At 39.0% G+C, this 19,523-nt stretch overlaps 1 protein-coding gene and 1 pseudogene across 7 annotated transcripts in view; one reads left to right on the top strand and one right to left on the bottom strand.

The window, feature by feature from the left end:
- Positions 1-19,523, top strand: part of DENND5B (DENN domain containing 5B) — a 207,736-nt gene that overhangs the window by 71,242 nt on the left and 116,971 nt on the right. For 3 of the 7 annotated variants that reach the window (XM_074403023.1, XM_074403025.1, XM_039472383.2), the window contains exons 2-3: positions 14,538-14,603; positions 18,644-18,753. In XM_074403023.1, coding sequence (XP_074259124.1) covers positions 14,538-14,603; positions 18,644-18,753 — 176 coding nt within the window. Of the gene's footprint in view, positions 1-2,259; positions 13,911-14,537; positions 14,604-18,643; positions 18,754-19,523 lie in introns of those variants that run through there. The other 4 variants (XM_074403024.1, XM_074403026.1, XM_039472384.2 and 1 more) reach the window with 2 other exon arrangements.
- On the bottom strand, positions 92-7,683 carry LOC101032608 (small ribosomal subunit protein eS12-like; annotated as a pseudogene).

Raw genomic sequence — 19,523 nt, 5'->3', positions numbered from 1 at the left:
ACATTGACAGTATGAACCATTAATATTATGTGATGAAAATGGCACTTTACCTGTGTGGTCTTCCTGCCCCAAACCTATAAACTCAGTGTAATTGTTTTTGTTTTTGTTTTTGTTTTTTGAGCCAAATAATTTATTTCTTCATTTCTTGCATTTGAAGTACTCTTCGATTACATCCTTGGCCTGAGACTCCTTCCCATAGTCCTTAACTACTACACAACTGCAACCAACCACTTTCCGGGGCTTCCCCTCTCTGTCACTTTTACAGAGGCCTACCCATTCCCCTAGTTTCTTGTTGTCATCAACCTTAATTAGGTTGATCTGGTGTTCAGCACAAAGGGCCTCCACCAACTTGACATACATAGGCTCATCGCAGTTGGATGCAAGCACACAAAGATGGGCTTGGCACTTGTCTAAGGCTTTGGCAGCTTCGCGAATTCCACGTGCTAGGCCATCGTGGATGAGGGGGTCTTCAGCACCTCTTGTAAAGCGGTATTAACGTCCATTACACCTCCAGCAGCAATGCCTTCCTCGGCTATGTCGGTGGGTTACGGGTGAAGCGGTTTCTTGAACGCACTCAAGCCTCTGCCTCCGCACGACTTGGCGGCGGCAGGGAAAAAAACAACAACTCAGTGTAATTGTAAGAAAAACATCAGACAAATCCCAGTTGAGGGACCTTCTACAAAATACCTGACCAATATTACTCAAAAATATCGAGGTCGTCTAAAACAAGGAAAATCTGAGACACTATCATAGCCAAGAGGAACTCAGGGAGGCTTGACTGCCAAATGTAATGTGGTATTTTGGATGAGATTCTTGAGCACAGAATGGATCTTAGGTAAAAACTCAGAAAATCTAGATGAAGTTTAGAGTTTCACTAATAATGGACCAAATACTGATCATTAATAATAAATATACCTTACATTAATAATAAATATACCCATACTTAGGTGGGATGTTACTATTAGGAAAAACTGGTTTTAGGGTATATGGGAACTCTACTATTTTCCCTTATATCTAACACTATTCTGAAAATTAAATTTACTTTTTAGAAAGTTTCTTAAAACAGTGAAAGGAGTTTGACCAATGCAAAGCTGAAGAAAAAAGAAAACTGTGAAATCCAGAATTCAAAGCAAAGGTTAATAATAAAAATGTTGATTATGTAATACCATGATGGGCATACAGTACAAGAATAATATCCTTATGTTTGAAATAAGGTAGGTATCAGATTTTAATTTACAAGTTAACACAAATTATTAAAGAAATAAAATGTTCTAAAGAAAGTGGGCTGAGTATAGTGGCTCATGCCTCTAATCCCAGTACTTTGAGAGGCCATGTGGGAGGATGCCTTGAGCCCAGGAGTTTGAGATCAGCCTGGGTAACATAGCAATTTTTTAAAAATTAAAAAAAAAAGAAAAAAAGAAAAAGAAAAGGTTAGCCAGTTGGTATGGTGGTATGTGCCTGTAGTCCCAGCTACTCAGGAGGCCGAAGTGGTACGGTCGCTTGAGCCCATGAGGTCCAAGCTACAGTGAACCGGGTTGTACCACCACATGCCTACCTGGATCACAGAGAAAGACCCTATGTCAAAAAAAAAAATGGCAGTGGAGGGGCTGTTTTTATTTCTTACATTATATTTTAGTTTATGTAGTCAGGGCTTTGAAATGAATCATTTTCAAAGCTATTAATATTTTAATTGTCTTAAAAATTTTGGAGTATATAATTCAGACCTAAGAGTACAACTTTTATTCATCTATGCATTTACTCAACAAACATTTTTACTGCTAGGCAAAATATTAAGTAGGTGTTAAGGATGTAAGGGTGAATAATATTTTGAAGAGTTTAATTTCTAAAGGGGAAGATAGAATTTAATAACATTAATATATATGGTAAGCAGACAGCAATATGCCATAGCAGTTATGAGAACAAAGTTCCAAGAATTTCACAGTGCTATCTCCATTTAAAAAAAAGAGAGAGACATCATATTCATATATTATAAGATAACCAAGAAAGGAAATGTGTTATCTTGAACTTTACTGTTGAGAAAAATGTTTATTTTAACACATCAGATAATATGTGTTTAGTACAGTGTACAATAAATCAAACATTGCATGTTCTCACTCATAGGTGGGTGTTGAACAATGAGAACACATGGACACAGGGAGGGGAGCATCACACACTGGGGTCTGTCTGGAGGAAATAGGGGAGGGACAGCAGGGGGTGGGGAGTTGGGGAAAGAACATGGGGAAAAATGCCAGATATAGGTGAAGGGGAGGAAGGCAGCAAATCACACTGCCATGTGTGTACCTATGCAACAATCTTGCATGTTTTTCACATGTACCCCAAAACCTAAAATACAATAAAAAAAAATTAAGCTCATAGAATTTTTAAAATATTGGACCATAAAAATCTGTTCTAATTTGTAGATTTTGTAGTGTTATGAAAGAAACTCCTCTCTTCTGGACAGGTCAAGGAAGATTTCCCCAGGAGGTCTTCTCTGAATAGAATCTTTTTTTTTTTTTTTTGAGACAGGATCACCCTCTGTCACCCAGGCTGGAGTGCAGTGGTATAGTCACAGCTCACTGCGGCCTCGAGCTCCAGGGCTCAATCCTGCCTCAACCTCCTGAGTAGCTGGGACTACAGACATATACCACCATGCCTGGCTAATAAAAATAATTTGGGGTCTCACTGTGTTGGCCAGGCTGGTCTCAAACTCCTGGGCTACAGTGATTACCCCCGCCTCGACCTCCCAAAGTATTAGGATTACAGGCATGAGCCACCACCCCCAGCCCTGAGTAGAATTCTAAAAGATGTGTAGGAGTCTAATAGGCAGACAAGGAAGGAGGGGTGTGATAGGCAGAATTATAAAAATATTCCCAAGCATTCTTGTCTTCTGGGTGTTCGGTCAAAGAACAGTCTAGGTTCTGGTGTTAAGGAATTTTACAGATTTAATTAAGATTACTAATTAGGCCGGGCGCGGTGGCTCAAGCCTGTAATCCCAGTACTTTGGGAGGCCGAGGCGGGTGGATCACACAGTCAAGAGATCGAGACCATCCTGGTCAACATGGTGAAACCCCGTCTCTACTAAAAATACAAAAAATTAGCTGGGCGTGGTGGTGCGTGCCTGTAATCCCAGCTACTCAGGAGGCTGAGGCAGGAGAATTGCCTGAACCCAGGAGGCGGAGGTTGCGGTGAGCCGAGATGGCGCCATTGCACTCCAGCCTGGGTAACAAGAGCGAAACTCCGTCTCAAAAAAAAAAAAAAAAAAAAGATTACTAATTAACTGACCCTAAAATAAGGAGAGTTTCTCGAATTATACACGTGTGTCCAGTATAATCACAAATCCTTAAAAGCAGAAAAACTCAACTGCTGCAGAAGAGATAGAGAAGAAATTAGAGAGATTTCAAGTATAAGATGGTTTGATTTGAGATGTTGGGTGCCACATGCAAAGACCAAAGAGATCTTAGGTGCTAAGAACAGCTGGCTGACAGCATACAAGGAAACAGGGACCTTAGCTCTACAGCCACAAGGAACTGAATTCCTCCAATAACCTCAGTGTGCTTGAAAGTGGATTTTTTTTTTTTTTTTTTTTTGGGACGGAGTTTTTGCTTTTGTTGCCCAGGCTGGGCAACACGTGATCGAACCCAAGTGCGATCTCCGCCTCTTGGGTTCAAGTGATTCTCCTGCTTCAGCCTCCCAAGTAGCTGGGATTACAGGCATACATCACCATGAATGGCTAATTTTGTATTTTTAGTAGAGACGGGGTTTCTCCTTGTTGGTCAGGCTGGTCTCAAACTCCTGACCTCAGGTGATCCGCCTGCCTTGGCTTCCCAAAGTGCTGGGATTACAGGTATGAGTCACCACGCTTGGCCTGAAAGTGAATTCTTTAGCTGGGCATGGTGGCGGGTGCCTATAGTCCCAGCTACCCAGGAGGCTGAGGCAGGAGAATTTCTTGAACCTGAGAGGCAGAGGTTTCAGTGAGCTAAGATTGCGCCACTGCACTCCAGCCTGGGTGACAGAGCAAGACCCTGTCTCAAAAAAAAAAAAAAAAAAAAAAAAAAAAAGTGGATTCTTCTTCAGAGCCTCCAGAAAGGAATGCAGCCCTGTCAACAGGATGGTTTCTGTATTGTCAGACTTAGAGAGTAAAGGAATCAGCAGAGCCATACTGTGCCAGAGTTCTGGATCATGGAAAATGTGAAATAATAAATGTGGGTGTGTTGAGCTGCTAAGATCATAATAACTTGGGGCAACAGAAAATTATTACAGGGAGAAGAAAAAGTCTAGCAAGGACCCATAGGACATCGTACTTATAAGGGAACTGCATGTCATTTGTCATGGCTCAAAATGCAGGAGTCTCAGAAATTAAAGGGGAAAAGTAGGCCCAATAAGATCATGGTGGTCCTCAAATGCCATCTCAGGAATCTGGACTTTACTAGGCAGGGACTGAATTTGTGAGACTGGTATCTTAGTTCATGTTGATTTTTCCCAAGGAGATAAGATTAATTCTCTGTCTGCTTCAAGTTTGTTCAAGCATCACTTTCTCAAGGAGGACCAACTTGATCACCCTACCTAATACCGCAACTTGTGCTGTGTACTGCCGGCTTTCCTCACTTTATTTCTTTTCTAACTTTCCATTGCACTTTCCATCTTCCAACATGCTATATAATTTATTATACTTATTGTCTGCCTCCTCGTAGAATGTAAACTGTGAGAGCAAGGGTTTTTTTGGTCGTTTTGTTCACTATGTTTTTCCAGTTATTTATTGTTGCATAATAAGCCATCTCAAAATTTATCCATTTAAAACAATAGTATATATTTTTAAATTATTCTTATGTATTTATTTTGAGATAAGATCTTGACTCTGTCAGCTAGGCTGCAATTCAATGGCACAATCATAACTCACTGTAATATCTAACTCCTGGCCTCAAGCGGTCCTCCTGCCTTAGCCTTCCAAGTAGCTACATCTATAGGCATACAAAACTATGGGTCTGTCCCTTTAGAATGCCTCGGCCTCCCAAAGTGTCGGGATTATAGGTGTGAATCGCCACACCTGGCCAAATTAAATCCTCTTTAGGGATGAATAAGTGGATAATAATGCTTAGATGGCTACATGAATTGTGGCACTGTCAACAGAGGAAAAGCTTTGAGGGGAAAAATGAGCTCAGTTGTGGAAACATGTATGTTGAGGCTTCTGAGTCTGAGACAGCAAGCTGAGATTCTCTGTGGATAGTAAAAATCATGAATTGAAACTCAGGGCTGGGGATCATCTTGAGGATTTTCTTTTTGTTTTTCTGATGCGGGAAAAGTTTGTTTTTCCCATGGAGAAGAGGAAAATTCTGATCCCTTCACTTCACTTTTTTTCTTTTGGTTGTTTTATGTTGATTTTGACAACTTCAGAAACTGGTTAAAATGGCTCGGACCTCACCCTGCCAAAGTGACTAGACTTTTCTTTCTGTTTCTAAGAAGTATGTTAGATAGTAGCTTTGAGAATCACAGGCTCTTATAGAACTGGGAGAGTCTTAGTCATCTTACAGGTCACTGTTCTCCTCCTGATGTATGTGACGTGTGATTTTCAGTCTGTGCAGAACCTCAATATGATGTTAAGATCTGGAGCTTCTAACACCAAACATAGTAGGGGAGGGCTTTGAAGGCCTTTAGATGAAAGGCCACACACTAATGCAGAGAGACTCAGATAACTGTTTCTGCTTAGCGAAAATCACATCAACTGAACATGTTAAGCTACCAACAACTTCAGTTAATTGTTAGAATAATGGGACTTCTGTTTGATTCTTATAGGAAGATTCTCTTTCCCACTGAGTCTTGTTTCTAACATATTTAGCTCAATTTGGTTATGTTAGAGTAATTTCATAGAACACGAAACAGGATGGTCTATTTACTAATAGACTGCATTTCCTTTTTTTCTTTTTTTTTTTTTTTTTAAGATGGAGTCTCGCTGTGTCACCCAGGCTGGAGTGCAGTGGTGCAGTCTCGGCTCAGTGCAACCTCTGCCTCCCGAGTTCAAGCGATTCTCCTGCCTCAGCTTCCCAAATAGCTGGGATTATAGGCCCCCACCAGCACGCCCGGCTAATAGACTGCATTTACTACTGTGATGTTTTGCATTAGTAAAACAAATGTACCCTCTTTTCCACCTTGTAATTTATATCTTTCTTTTAGAGAACTTTGTTGATTTCCAATGTAGGAGGAAGAAAGTGGTATTTTTGTGTAAGTCACTTGATATCCTTATGTAAACTTAACTGAGTTCCTTGTGTTTTTGACTTCTTATAATTTTTTTTTGTTGACAGTGTGTATTGGCAGCGAAAGTAGTTAATGGAATTGGAGGGAAAGGTCTGCTTTACCTCTGACCAAATGACTGCTTCTTTGAGGTATGCAGCAGGAAAGTTTGTTTGAATCATCTTAGCAGTGTTGCTCCATACGTTACTTGTCAGCAAGTTTTTTAATGTTGAGTTACTTTCTTTTGTTCTTGAAGGCAAAGGGTAGTGTCTGTCTTAGTGTCTCTTTAGCAAAGAATATGTTCTTTAGTGACAGGGAAAGATTTGTTTTATATTGTATAATAAATTGTGACATGGGTAATAATATATTTTCTCAGAAATACATTGGATAAATAATTTCCATAGAAGGTAGATACTTAGGAGTAATTAATAATATGTTTTTAGTGAGAAAATAATGTGTTTTATATAAGAGAAAACCCTTGCTACAAGACATTGTGATTTGTGCTAGGCTACTAGACCAGCATGTTCAGCCAGAACTAGAACCTTGTTTTCTTGGCTGTAGTTATTATTTGAAAATCACTTAGATGTTCTTCAGAATAAAAACTATTTACTAAGCACTGGCAAACACATGACATTTATTAATCTAAAAATTACTGGAACTCTTTCCTCTTAGAGTTTCATGTTAGCAGTTACAATACTTAAATTACTTTTTAAAGTTTTTTTCTTTCAATTTTATTATAGTATGACAAACATGGGCTAGGAATAAAGACTTTGTTTATTCCTTATTATCAGAGAACTCTAGATCTTGAATTCATTGCTGAGGTTGTTTTTGCAAGTAAATAATGTACTGTCATGTTCTTTGATTGGTGGTAGGCTGCACAGCACCTAAAACTGTTGTATAATAATTTGACCAGGTGCAGTGGCAAATACTTTTAATCCCAGTGCTTTGGGAGGCCCACGCAGGATCACTTGAGGCCAGAAGATCAAGGCCAAGAGACATTTTTCTTTTTCTGTCTCCATGAAAAATAAAAATAAAAACTCATCTGGGCATGGTGGCATGCCTCTGTAGTCCTAGCTACCAGGAAGGCTGAGGCGGGAGTTCTGGGTGGCTCAACTATGATCGCACTACTGCACTGCAGTCTGTGTCTTAAAAAAAATAGGAATTTGTCTGATTTTTGACTATGTTTCCTGAACTTCTCAAACTCTTGGAATTTCCTGAATGACAGGAATGTTATGCTAATCAGGTAACTAATGATGGGCCTCTGGACAGCTTCAGGAGCTGTCTCCGAAAGGACCAACCATGGTTGGAACTCTGAACCAGTCTGGCCTCTGAGAGGGAAAGGAGTTGGAGATTCAGCTTAGTCATGCAGCCAGTGACATAATCAGTCGTGCATATGTAGCAAAGCCAGTAAAAACTCTGGACACTGAAACTTAGTGGAACTTCCTGCTTGGTGTACATATTGACATATGTGCAGGGGATGTGGGGAAGTAGGTGACATCCCCTTCTTCCACAAGAAGAGGGCATGGAAAATTTGCATTCTCTCCTTGATCTTACCCTGTGTATCTCTTCATTTTATTGATCCTTCTGATTTTTGTCCTTTGTAAGAAAACTGTAATTGTAAATATAGCACTTCCCTGAGTTCTGCAAGTTGTAGTGAATTTAGCATATCTGAGGGGCTTGTGGAAACTCTCAAATTTATAGCCAGCCTGTTAGAAGTGCAGGTAGCCTGGAACTTCCAAAGTGTGGCTGGTGTCTGAAATAAGGGCACTCTTATTTGGCAGCATATCCTTTAACTTGTGGGGTCTGTGCTAACTTTGGGTGACTAATGAGAGAATCAGATTGCAGTACACTCAGTTGAGATTGAAACAGAATAATGCTGTAAGCTCTTGGTTTTAAGTGAATAAATTTTAGTAATTATTAGGAAGTTTATTTAGGCTGGTCCAAGTGCAGTGGTGTTTATAACTAATTGATCACAGTTCAGTTACAGGTTTCTTGTTCCTTCTCCACTTCCACTGCTTCACATGACTACCCTTTAAAAAATTAATTAAAAAGAGAAAGTATGGTTAATGTTAGCTACATATAACACAGCTCTTGAATTTTAATATAATCAAGAGGAAAGATATGGTGAATCTCTTAAAAACTCAAAGCTTACTGGATTAATGTTGATGTACTCTTACTAAAATCTTAATTAAGGCTAGGCGATGTGGCTCATGCCAGTAATCCCAGCGCTTTGGGAGGCTGAGGCAGGCAAATCACTTGAGCCCAGGGGTCCAAGACCAGTATGGGCAACATGGCAAAACCCTGCCTCTACAAAAATGTTTTAAAAATTAGCCAGGCATGAGGGTATATGCCTGTAGTCTCAGCCATGTGGGAGGCTGAGGTGGGAGGATCATATGAGCCTAAGAGGTCCAGGCCGCAGTAAGCCATGATCATGCCACTGAACTCCAGCCTGGACAACAGAATGAGACCCTGTCTCAAAAACAGAAATAACAAAAAACGAACAAAAAAACCACTTAATTAAAATAAACTTGAATAATACCAGGATTTAAGTTTCTGTACTGTTGAATATTCATCTGTGGGGTCAGTGGATTTGCAGAGACTCCTCTAAGGTTCTTTTGTTTGATTCCTTTCATGACCATCACCCTAAACCTTCAAGTTTGCTGACTGGATTCGGGAGTTGTATGTTTAGAAAGGATAACAGGCTTGTCATGGGCTAGAACCTATGGTCTTCATAAATAGCTTAGTAGGATATATGGCTTTTTCTATGAAAGATGGAGAACATGCATTAAAAATGAGCAAATTCTGGGGTGGGCATGGTGGCTCATGCCTGTAATTTCAGCACTTTGGGAGGCTGAGGTGGACAGATCACCTAAGGTCAGGAGTTTGAGACCAGCCTGACCAACATAGTGAAACCCTGCCTCTACTAAAAATACAAAAATTAGTTGGTCATGGTGGTGCACCTGTAGTGCACCAGAGGCAGAGGTTCACTTGAACCCAGAAGACAGAGGTTGCAGTTAGCCGAGATTGCAACATTACACTCCAGCCTAGGTGACAGAGCAAGACTCTTGTCTCCAAAAAAAAAAGGGGGGGGGGAGGGGAATTCTGTCCTATATTTGGAGAACTGTACTTGTATATTTAAACATGTAGCAAGCAATGTAGAGAGTTGCCAACAGAAGCTACAGTATAGTCAGGGGTTAGTATTCTGGTCAGAAGGTCAAAACTAACACAGATAAAAACTCAGGCTAATAAACACATAAATAGCTAACTGTTGTTAATAACAACCCCATAATACTTCAGTGGCATGAGGCAATAAAAGTTTTTCTCATTCATGTTTAATGTAATGTAGGCCAAGGTGGGAGGGGCTCTACTTCACAGAGACATTTAGTGACACAACTTTCTTCCACTTTAGGAACTTCCCATCTTTTAAGGCCTTCTTTGCATTTAGCTGATAGATGGCAGAGGAAAGTTAGATTGTGTGCCTTGACCTGGAAATGACATTATTGCTGCCCACATTTCATTGGCAAGAACTAGTCATTTGACCCCCACTCAGCAGATTTTCTTTAAAACTTCTAGGCTCCTGAGGTTACCTGTCAGGACAGGAAGAGTGGGAAATAGTGTGAGACTTAGCTTTGTTTTGTGGAGAAAGTCTCTGGTCAGAAACAGGTTATGATGGAAGTGGGTAGTGAGGGAGGGAACTTACTGGGGCCCTCCTAGTGGGAAGGTTTGGGGAGGAGAGTGAGTGAGGAAATATTTAACGGTGATGATTGGGCTGAAAAATAGCATCAAGATTCATAACTCTCAAAATTTCCTCTTCGCTTGCAACCCCACAAACATGCTATAGAAATCTCTCCCAGTAGCTTTGAGCTGGGATGGGGTCCCTACTTCCATTGCCAATTGAGAGGAAGCATGAAGCAACTGGAAGGCCAGATCTGATGTTCCCATAGTGAAGAGAGATGTGTTCTTGGCATTCTAACATCATATACGTTCATAGTAGCAGACCCTTTATACTATATTTCATGTATTTTATGGAGATTGAGAAATTTTGGGAGTTCGTATTTCCAGAGCTTCCCATGTACGTTCTAGTATGTTAAGTTAAAAAATTAGTCACACTTGCTTTTTAATTATACATTATCTTTTTAAATATATGTCCTATAAAGTAGACTTTAAAGTCTAAACTTTATATAAATGGTGATTCACATTATAGCCTTCCTGAATCTAATGCATTTATTTCACTGGAAATTCACTGAATTATTTAAACTGAAATTAACTGGGCTTTGGTAATCTAGAGGCAAGGGTGAAATATTTGAACATGTAAATCTATTAAAATTATTTTTGCTTGTGTGTAGTTCTCAATATAACTGGTTAAATTTACCTGGAATAGCTTTCATGTCTCATTTTATTAATGATTTTGTTTATAATTTCTAGGCTCCTGGGGTTACCTATCAGGACAGGAAGAGAGGGAAATACTGTGAGACTTAGCTTTGTTTTGTGAACAAAGTCTGTGGTCAGAAACAGACTATGATTTTATCAATGAGACATGAAAGCAAACATGATAAACCTCTTTGATAAAACCAGAAACTAGGGCTATATGAAGTAATTGGAACTATTGGTAAATATTCCTAGTGATAACCTGAACATAGCCAAGAGTTTCCCCGTTAATCAGGGGAAAATACAGCCTTAAGATAGGAGCTAGGCAATACTATTAGACCAGTTAATGGATTTGTTTCCTGACTTTGCCTCTCATTTTGTGGAAGTGATTTTCAGTGCCAATTGTTTTGTCTTGAGGCAGAGTTTGGCCCTGTTGCTCAGGCTGGAGTGGATCACAGCTCATTGTAACCTCCAACTCCCAGGTTCAAGCCATCCTCCCACCTCAGCCTCCTGAGTAGCTGGGACTGCAGGCGCTTGCCACCACACCCAGCTAATTTTTATATTTTTTGTAGAGATAGGGTTTTACCATGTTGCCTAGGCTGGTCTCAAACTCCTGAGCACAAGCGATCTGCCCACCTCAGCCTCCCAAAGTGCTAGGATTACAGGCATGAGCCACTGCACCCAGACTTCAGTATCAGTTATAAAGTTCATGCTTGCATTTCCTAATGGGGAGATTTTTGTGTCATGGTTTAATTCCCCTCTCCCATCCTCTAATGAGTAGCTGTTATCCCTATAAACTAAAGAGAAGAGAAATACCTGTAGTATATATTTAATGGTTGAGGTCTACTTTCGGTATTCTTTCATGCTAGTCCCAATTTTAACAGTTGTTTGCCTCCCAGAAGTGTGCAGTCTCTGGAGGAGGGTGCTGACCTCTGTGCTCACTGGGGCACTGTCAACCAAGGACTTTGCACATTGGATGTTTGCCTGCTCAGAGCTCTATCCATGACCATGGATGGCAGTTCTCAGCCCTGGCTATCCCTCAGAGATCTAAGTAACTACTCTGATAATTTCAGAGTTCTCTTAGATATTGGTAATAAATCGATACCTTTATTACTCCAGGAGTGTGTTGGCAGCTTTCTCAGCCCTTTTGTGGTGGTTTTGTTGAGGGGAGAGCATGAAAAGTTTCTATAAACCTTGTTTGGGATATTCAGCTCTCACAGTATCTGTGGGTAAGTAGCCCCCCAGCATAGAAGCTTAGTGTTTGTTGCTCTCCTTGGATCATTAAACCTTGGGGTGTGGATAGCAACCTCTCTTGGCCATTGATACCCTACATTATCATTATTTGACTATTTAAACTAAAGACTCTGACATCTTTTTAAAGATGTCTGAAAGTTGTAGACATCTGAGTAACGAAAGACATTCAGAAGTTTTAACACCCTTCAAAGCTGCTAAGTTACAGAGCTCTATTGTGAATTTATTATTAGCCTGTGTCTTTACAGTAGCAAACTTTCCTCCAAGAATTGACACTTCATAATTATGCTTAGGAATATCATTAATTAAGTGGCATCTCCGTATAAAGCAAATTTCAGCTTATGTTTGCATTGATAAACATGATTTATAAAAGGTGGATTACTTATAAGACTGGATATAATATATACTGGTGTTTTTACCTTAAACATTGGAATGTAATTTCTAAAATATAATTGTTTTTCTAGACCAGTTTTAGGTTGACAGAAAAATTGAGAATAGAATTTCCATTCCCTCCCCGTCCCCGCCACCCCCCGCCACCAACACACACACATAATTTACCCTGTCATTAACCTCTTATAGTAGTATGGTACATTAGTTATAATTAATGAATAACTATTGATATATTATTGCTAACTAAAGCCTACAGTCTATATAAATTTCTTTCTCTTTCTCTCTTTTTTTTGTTTTTTTGTTTTTTTTGACGTGGAGTTTCACTCTTGTCACCCAGACTGGAGTTGCACTGGCGCTATCTTGGCTCACTGCAACCTCCTCCTCCAAGGTTAAGGCAGTTCTCCTGCCCTAGCCTCCCAAGTAGCTGGAACTATAGGCATGCAGCACCATGCCTGACTAATTTTGTATTTTTAATAGATACAGGGTTTTGCCATGTTGGCCAGGCTGATTCTGAACTCCTGACCTCAGGTGATCCGCCCACCTTGGCTTCCCAAAGTGCTGGGATTATAGGCATGAGCCACCACGCCCAGCCTCTGTTTAGATTTCTTCAGTTTTTAATTAATGTTTTTATATTAGTCTGTTCTCATGCTGCTAATGAAGACATACCCAAGACTGGGCAATTTATAAAGGAAAGAGGTTGAATTGACTCACAGTTCCACCAGGCTGGGAAGGCCTTAGAAAACTTACAGTTGTGGTAGAAGAGGAAGCAAACATGTTCTTTTTCACATGGTGGCAGCAAGGAGAAGTGCAGAGTGAAGTGGGGGAAAGCCCTTATAAAACCATGAGATTTTGTGAGAACTTCCTATCCGGAGAACAGCATGGAGGTAACCGCCCCCAAGAGTGAATTACTTCTCACTGGGTCCCTCCCATGACATGTGGGGAATATGGGAACTACAATTCAAGATGAGATCTGAAGACACAGCCAAACCATATCAGTCTTTTTGTTTTTGTTGAGGTATCCTATCTACGTAAGTTGTCATGTCTACTTAGACTCCTTTTGGTTATGACACAATCTCAGACTTCCATTGTTTTTGTTGTCCTTGATAGTTTTGATGAATACTTACCAGATATGTTACAGGTTACTCCTTGGAATTTCATGTTTTTCTCATGATTAGACTGGAGTTATGGAATTTGTGATAAGACTGTTAAACCTTGTAAGGGTTTGCCAAACTCTCTTCCAAAGTGGCCATACCAATTTGCATTCTCATCAGCAATGAGTGAGAATTACTGTTACTTCATATCCGTGTCAGTATTTGGTATAGTCAGCTTTTGGGACTTCAGCCATTCTAATCAGTATGCAGTGGTTGGGATGTAATTTTTTTTTCTTTTTTTGAGGCAGTCTTACTTTGTCACCCAGGCTGGAGTGCAGTGGCACGATCTCAGCTCACTACAACCTCCGCCTCCTGGGTTCAGCAATTTTCCTGCCTCAGCTTCCCAAGTAGCTGGGATTATGGGCACCCACCACCACACCCAGCTAATTTTCGTATTTTTAGTAGAGTCGAGGTTTCACCATGTTGGTCAGGCTGGTCTTGAACGCCTGACCTCAAGCAATCCACCTGCCTTAGCCTCCCAAAGTGCTGGGATTACTGGTGTGAGCCAACATGCCTGGCCAGGATGTAATTTTTTAAATTGGTCATTTAGTCTTACTGTCATACTTTTTAGGTTGAGCCTAAAGGAGCCTTTAGGATTAGGATTTCCTAATCCAAAAATCTGAGATCCATAATGCTCCAAAATTTGAAATTTTGGGTGCCAGTATTCTGATTTTGTAATTAAGGATTCTCAACCTGTAAATATAAGAGTCTTTAAGCTCTCTTGGCAAATATTTCAAAATCTGAAACAAATAGAAATCCAAAACCCTTCTTGGTCCTAAGCATTTTGGATAAGGGATACTCAACTTGTATTATATCTGACTATAGAAACATTAGCTTTCTCCTAATGCTCCTTTTTAAGTAAGCATTAACAAGAGAGTATGTGTGCTATTTCCCATGCAAAAAACTGTTACAGATATTTAATAACATTTCACTTATTTTGTTAAAATTGCATATTCTCTTTGCTTTCATTACTAATCCCTTATCGGCTGCATTCCGTTGGTGTTAAGTTGTACTCTGATGTTAATGTCTCCTGTTTAATTGCTTTGGTTAATTATTTAATCTCATTTTCCATTCTTCAGAGTCATTTTTTGCTTTTTGTTTGTTTTTGTTTATTTGTTCATAAAGCTTTTTTGTTTCTGTTACATTGTGTAGTTTTGTACCAATGGCTAGAAGCAGATCGTCATGGCAAGAGCCAAGATGCTGCAAATACGACTTCAGGTAAAAATAAAATTTAAAACAAGGATGGGCTGTTATAAATCATTATTTTAATTGACCCCCAAGCCCATTATAAATGTTTCTTTATTCAGTTTTGCTTGGTCAAACTTATAGATGTTATTTTGTTTCTCTTCTCTCATCTACATCTTAATTTTCATAAAGACCTCTTTTGCTTCAACCTTGAAAACATGTATTCAGTAGTCTTTAAGCTCTCTTGGCAGATATTTCCTGCTTTCTTAGGAGGAAAGGATTAATTGCAGCTTCAATTTAGTAGGAGGTCATTTGGCAGTATTAGTTGGAGTTAAGTTGATATGTATGTAGCAGTCATACAAATTTATAGTCCTTGTTTGTTTCAAGATAGTATTTAAAAGGCAAATTTTAAGTACAGGATGCTATGTGATTTTCATTTCCTGGGAATCTAACTTCTTAGATTTGGTTATTCTCCCATTTTTTTTCCCCAGCAGTAAATTCTAAATTAGAGGTTTATAAAACGTGTTTAAAATGAGAAATATAGGTTGTTCTTCCATCTCTCATCTCTAAAAGTTATCACCAGGATTCTCTTCTTTTGACTGGTACTAGGAGGAATAGCTACATCCACTCATTTCTAAATTTTTTTTCTTTTTTACGAGATAGATTCTTTTATTTTTATTTATTTTTTTTTTTTTGAGACGGAGTTTTCGCTCTTGTTACCCAGGCTGGAGTGCAATGGCACGATCTCGGCTCACCGCAACCTCCGCCTCCTGGGCTCAGGCAATTCTCCTGTCTCAGCCTCCTAAGTAGCTGGGATTACAGGCACGTGCCACCACGCCCAGCTAGTTTTTTGTATTTTTAGTAGAGACGGGGTTTCACCATGTTGACCAGGATGGTCTCGATCTCTCGACCTCGTGATCCACCCGCCTCAGCCTCCCAAAGTGCTGGGATTACAGGCTTGAGCCATCGCGCCCGGCCTGAGATAGATTCTTAACCAGGCTGGAGTGCAGTGGCATGATCTTGGCTCACTGCAACCTCCACCTCCTGGGTTCAACCGATTCTCCTTCCTCCACCTCCTGAGTATTACAGGTGCGTGCCACCATGCTTGGCTGATTTTTGTATTTTTTGTGGAGACAGGATTTCGCCACGTTGGCCAGGCTGGTCTTGAACTCCTGACCTCAAGTGATCCACCTGCCTCAACCTCCCAATGTGCTGGGATTACAGGCCTGAGCCACCGTGCCTGGCCCGTTTCTAAATTCTTAATAGCGATACCAGAATTTCTAAGTAGTTGGTTCTTCCCCTAATATTCTTCCAAATCATATTTGCCAAGACAGCTGTGTGTATATATAACAGTGATCTTTCTTGTTATCCCTTTTTTAGGCAGTCTAATAAGTGGTGATGGTGGTGGTTTTGCTTTTCTTTTATTAGATTTATGTTACTATTTTGTGGCTTTTTTTGTTTTTGTAAAATTATTTCTTTCTGGAGGTGATTTCCTTCTCACTGATTCTTTGTGCCTCAAGAAGGTGCAATGTTCCTTAGTTAACAGAACAATTGTATTGAGAATGGCACTTTCATGACCTTTCTGATGTATCTCCTGTCCCATTAATAACTTGATACGTAAATGAAGATGTTATTTTAACTATACACAGGCAGAATTGAATTAAAAGGTAAGTGTTGCAAGGAGTTAAATGATAGATTACATCTTGTTACTTCTGCTCCTGCAGTGTAGCATATTTTATTTACATTTATGGATAATAAAAGCAAGTATTTTTGGTGTTAGAAGGTAGGTGAAGGAGAGGGTTTTGTTTTTTTTTTCTTTTGAGACAGAGTCTTGCTCTGTCACCCAGGCTGGAGTGTAGTAGCATAGTCTCGGCTTACTGCAACCTCCACCATACAGGTTCAAGTGATTCTCCTGCCTCATCTTCCTGAGTAGTTGGAATTAACAGGCACCTGCCACCACGCCGTGCTAATTTTTGTATTTTTAGTAGAGACGAGATTTCATCTTGTTGGCCATGCTGGTCTTAAACTCCTGACCTCGTGATCTGCCCGTCTCGACCTCCCAAAATGCTGGACTTACAGGCATGAACCACTGTGCCTGGCCAGGAGAGAATTTCTTGATGGCTGTATGTCATGAGGATACTCTGTTGCTGTGTCAGTAAACAGGTAGCAGCATAGACTTTTAGAACTGGGAGGAATTTTGGTATTTCTTTAAAGTGAAATGAAAAGTAACTTTTTAAAATTAAATAATATTTATTAAAATAGAGATAGGGTTTGACTATGTTGCCCAGGCTGGTCTCAAATTCCTGGGCTCAAGGGATTTGCCCACCTCGGCCTTCCAAAGTGCTGAGATTATAGTGATGAGCCACCATGTCTGGCCAAGTAACTTTTGTTTAAATGAAGAAGTGAATAATTTGAACTTTCTTAGTGTTTACAGAAAAATCTAGCATCAGCTTAAAAATATCATTGACTCTTCCTGAAGTCAATTCTAAGCCCTGAATCTGTTCTTCAGCCACATTGACTCTCATAGACAGTTTCACATTCCTCCGTTGACTTTTTAATGCTTACATACTCTAGAAGCATGGTGCAAAAATTGATAAACACTCCATAGGGATGTCTTTGACAGTTTCTTTTCTAGAAATGAATGCTCTGAACTCTTAGAAGATGGAAGTATGGAGAAGAAAAATACAGAGGTGAAATGTTTGCCTAATAAGTCAGAGGAATGTAAAGAAAATAATGATCATTAACCAAGGACTTCAATTAGAAATAGTAGTTTAGTTGCCTCAACAAATATATTTAAATTATGTGTCCTTGTCCTGTGTATTTTATATTGCAGTCTACAGCAAGATTTTTTAGTGTGACTTTTCCCTCCTCCTGTGATCTGTTTTGTATTCAGAGGTGTTTCTATTCATATTTTTACCCAAATGGAAACCGAGTTTAACTAGAAGTTAAAAACAACTCATAGATCAAATTGCTTTGTGATGTTTTTAATTGTATAAATACTGGTAAGTAACATTTATCTTCTGCTGTAACAGCTAGTAATTTGCACTTAATTAGAATTTTAAAAGTAGGAAAACAGAACACAATAAAATTGTTTCAAGGTTTTCTAGTTCCTTGATCCCAAATTCTTGACATTGGGAATTTAAGATCCATCTACATTAAAGTATTTCATGAAACCAATAAGTCTTAAGGGAATTACTCTGGTTGAGGAGGTAAACAAAACAAAACAAAACAAAAAAACACCTGATAACTATTACTGAATTTTCATTTTTTAACTTAAAAAAAAAAATTTTAAATTAGAAAAAAAAAAAAAACAAAAAACGAGGTCTCACCATGTTGCCCAGGCTGGTTTCAAACTCCTGGGCTCAAGCAATCCTCCTGCGCCAGCCTCTCAAAGTGCTGGGATTACAGGCGTGAGCTACTGTGCCTAGCCTGAATTTTCTTATATATAATTAAAATGTAGCCTACTTTTATCTTTCCAGAATTTTGCCAGATAATGACTTTGACTTAGGATAGCTCATTTATTTTTAAAAGGTTAGTGTGTTTAATGTGTTCTGTCTACTAAACAGGTTGACTCAGCAATGTTTCTAATTATGTTAATTTTGTTACTTAAGAACCTGGATATGCAATCACATTTCTCAGAGATTTCCATGGAAACTCAAGCAAAATTGCCTCCTTGGAGCCCTGCAGCATGGGGTCTAAGTGTGCATAAAATTTCAGGATCATAAGATGCACAAGATGTTTCTTTACTGAAGTAAATGTTTTCATATAGTTTTTTATTACCACACATTGAAATGTGAACAATAATTAGGGTATAGTAATGATTATATTACCATATCTTGATTTTTAGTATCAATTAAGTAGCCAGGATTTTAAAATTCAGATTATAAAGTTTTAAATGCTGACCCATTAACAGTTTTTTAGTTGTCCATTGGGATTTTACAACTCAGATGGTTAGAGGTAGAAATTGAATCAGATCTCATTATCAGTCAGTAGTTCTGTGAAATAAATATAAAATTATGACATGCTTTTGAAACAGTCCTAGATATTAACTATGTATTAATTATTTGTTGTAGGTGAAAATTTTGACCAGAGTCCTTTGAGAAGAACATTCAAATCCAAAGTTCTTGCCCACTATCCTCAGAATATAGAATGGAACCCTTTTGATCAAGATGCGGTAAACATGGTATGTGTTTTATTTCCCCTCATTTTCTCTTTAGCCTTGTTTTTACTTTATTAAAATGAAGGTAGTGACTGTATTTTGAATGTCTACTTTATTTCATTTAATTTCTTCTTTAAATGATTTTATAAGAAATGTGATACTGTCCTCATTTTACAGATGTGGAAGCTGAAGCTCAGAGAAGCAAGTTACTTGCCCAGAGTTTCTATAGCTAATAAGTTTATACAGTAGACCCTAAAAGCTCATTTTAGTTTCCTGCTATTAAGCTGTGTTGTGTGTTTATATTAATACATAGAAGCTTTGATAAACAGTGATACTACTTTATTGGCCTAAGAGGAGCCTGATGGAAAGAGCCTGGTTACAGTTTTTATATTTCAAGGAATATAGTATGATAGGCCTGTAATTTGTCATCTTTGCAGACAATGTAAAGATAAAAAGAAACTTAATTGCATCATTTGATGTAGTAGGAATCTGAATTTTTTATGATTGTTACCAGTGGAGGGTGTCCAGGTTCTTGGCATCTTGAACAAAGAATTGGACAAAACATACATACAAAGCAAAGAAAGAATGAAGCAACAAAAGCGAGATTTATTTAAAATGAAGGTACAATCCACAGGGTGGGAGCAGGCCCAAGCAAGCAGCTCAAGAGCCCATTATAGAATTTTCTGGGGCTTAAATACCCTCTAGGGGTTTTCCATTGGTTACTTGGTATAAACTTTATATAAATGAAGTAATGGCCCACAGTCAGTCTGATTGGTTGTGGGAGGATACCAATC

The sequence above is a fragment of the Saimiri boliviensis genome, chromosome 7 (assembly GCF_048565385.1).
Source record: "Saimiri boliviensis isolate mSaiBol1 chromosome 7, mSaiBol1.pri, whole genome shotgun sequence".
In the NCBI taxonomy this organism is placed as follows: Eukaryota; Metazoa; Chordata; class Mammalia; order Primates; family Cebidae; genus Saimiri; species Saimiri boliviensis.
The sequence above is the reverse complement of the archived record's forward strand: the minus strand, read 5'-3'. Positions and strand labels throughout refer to the sequence as shown.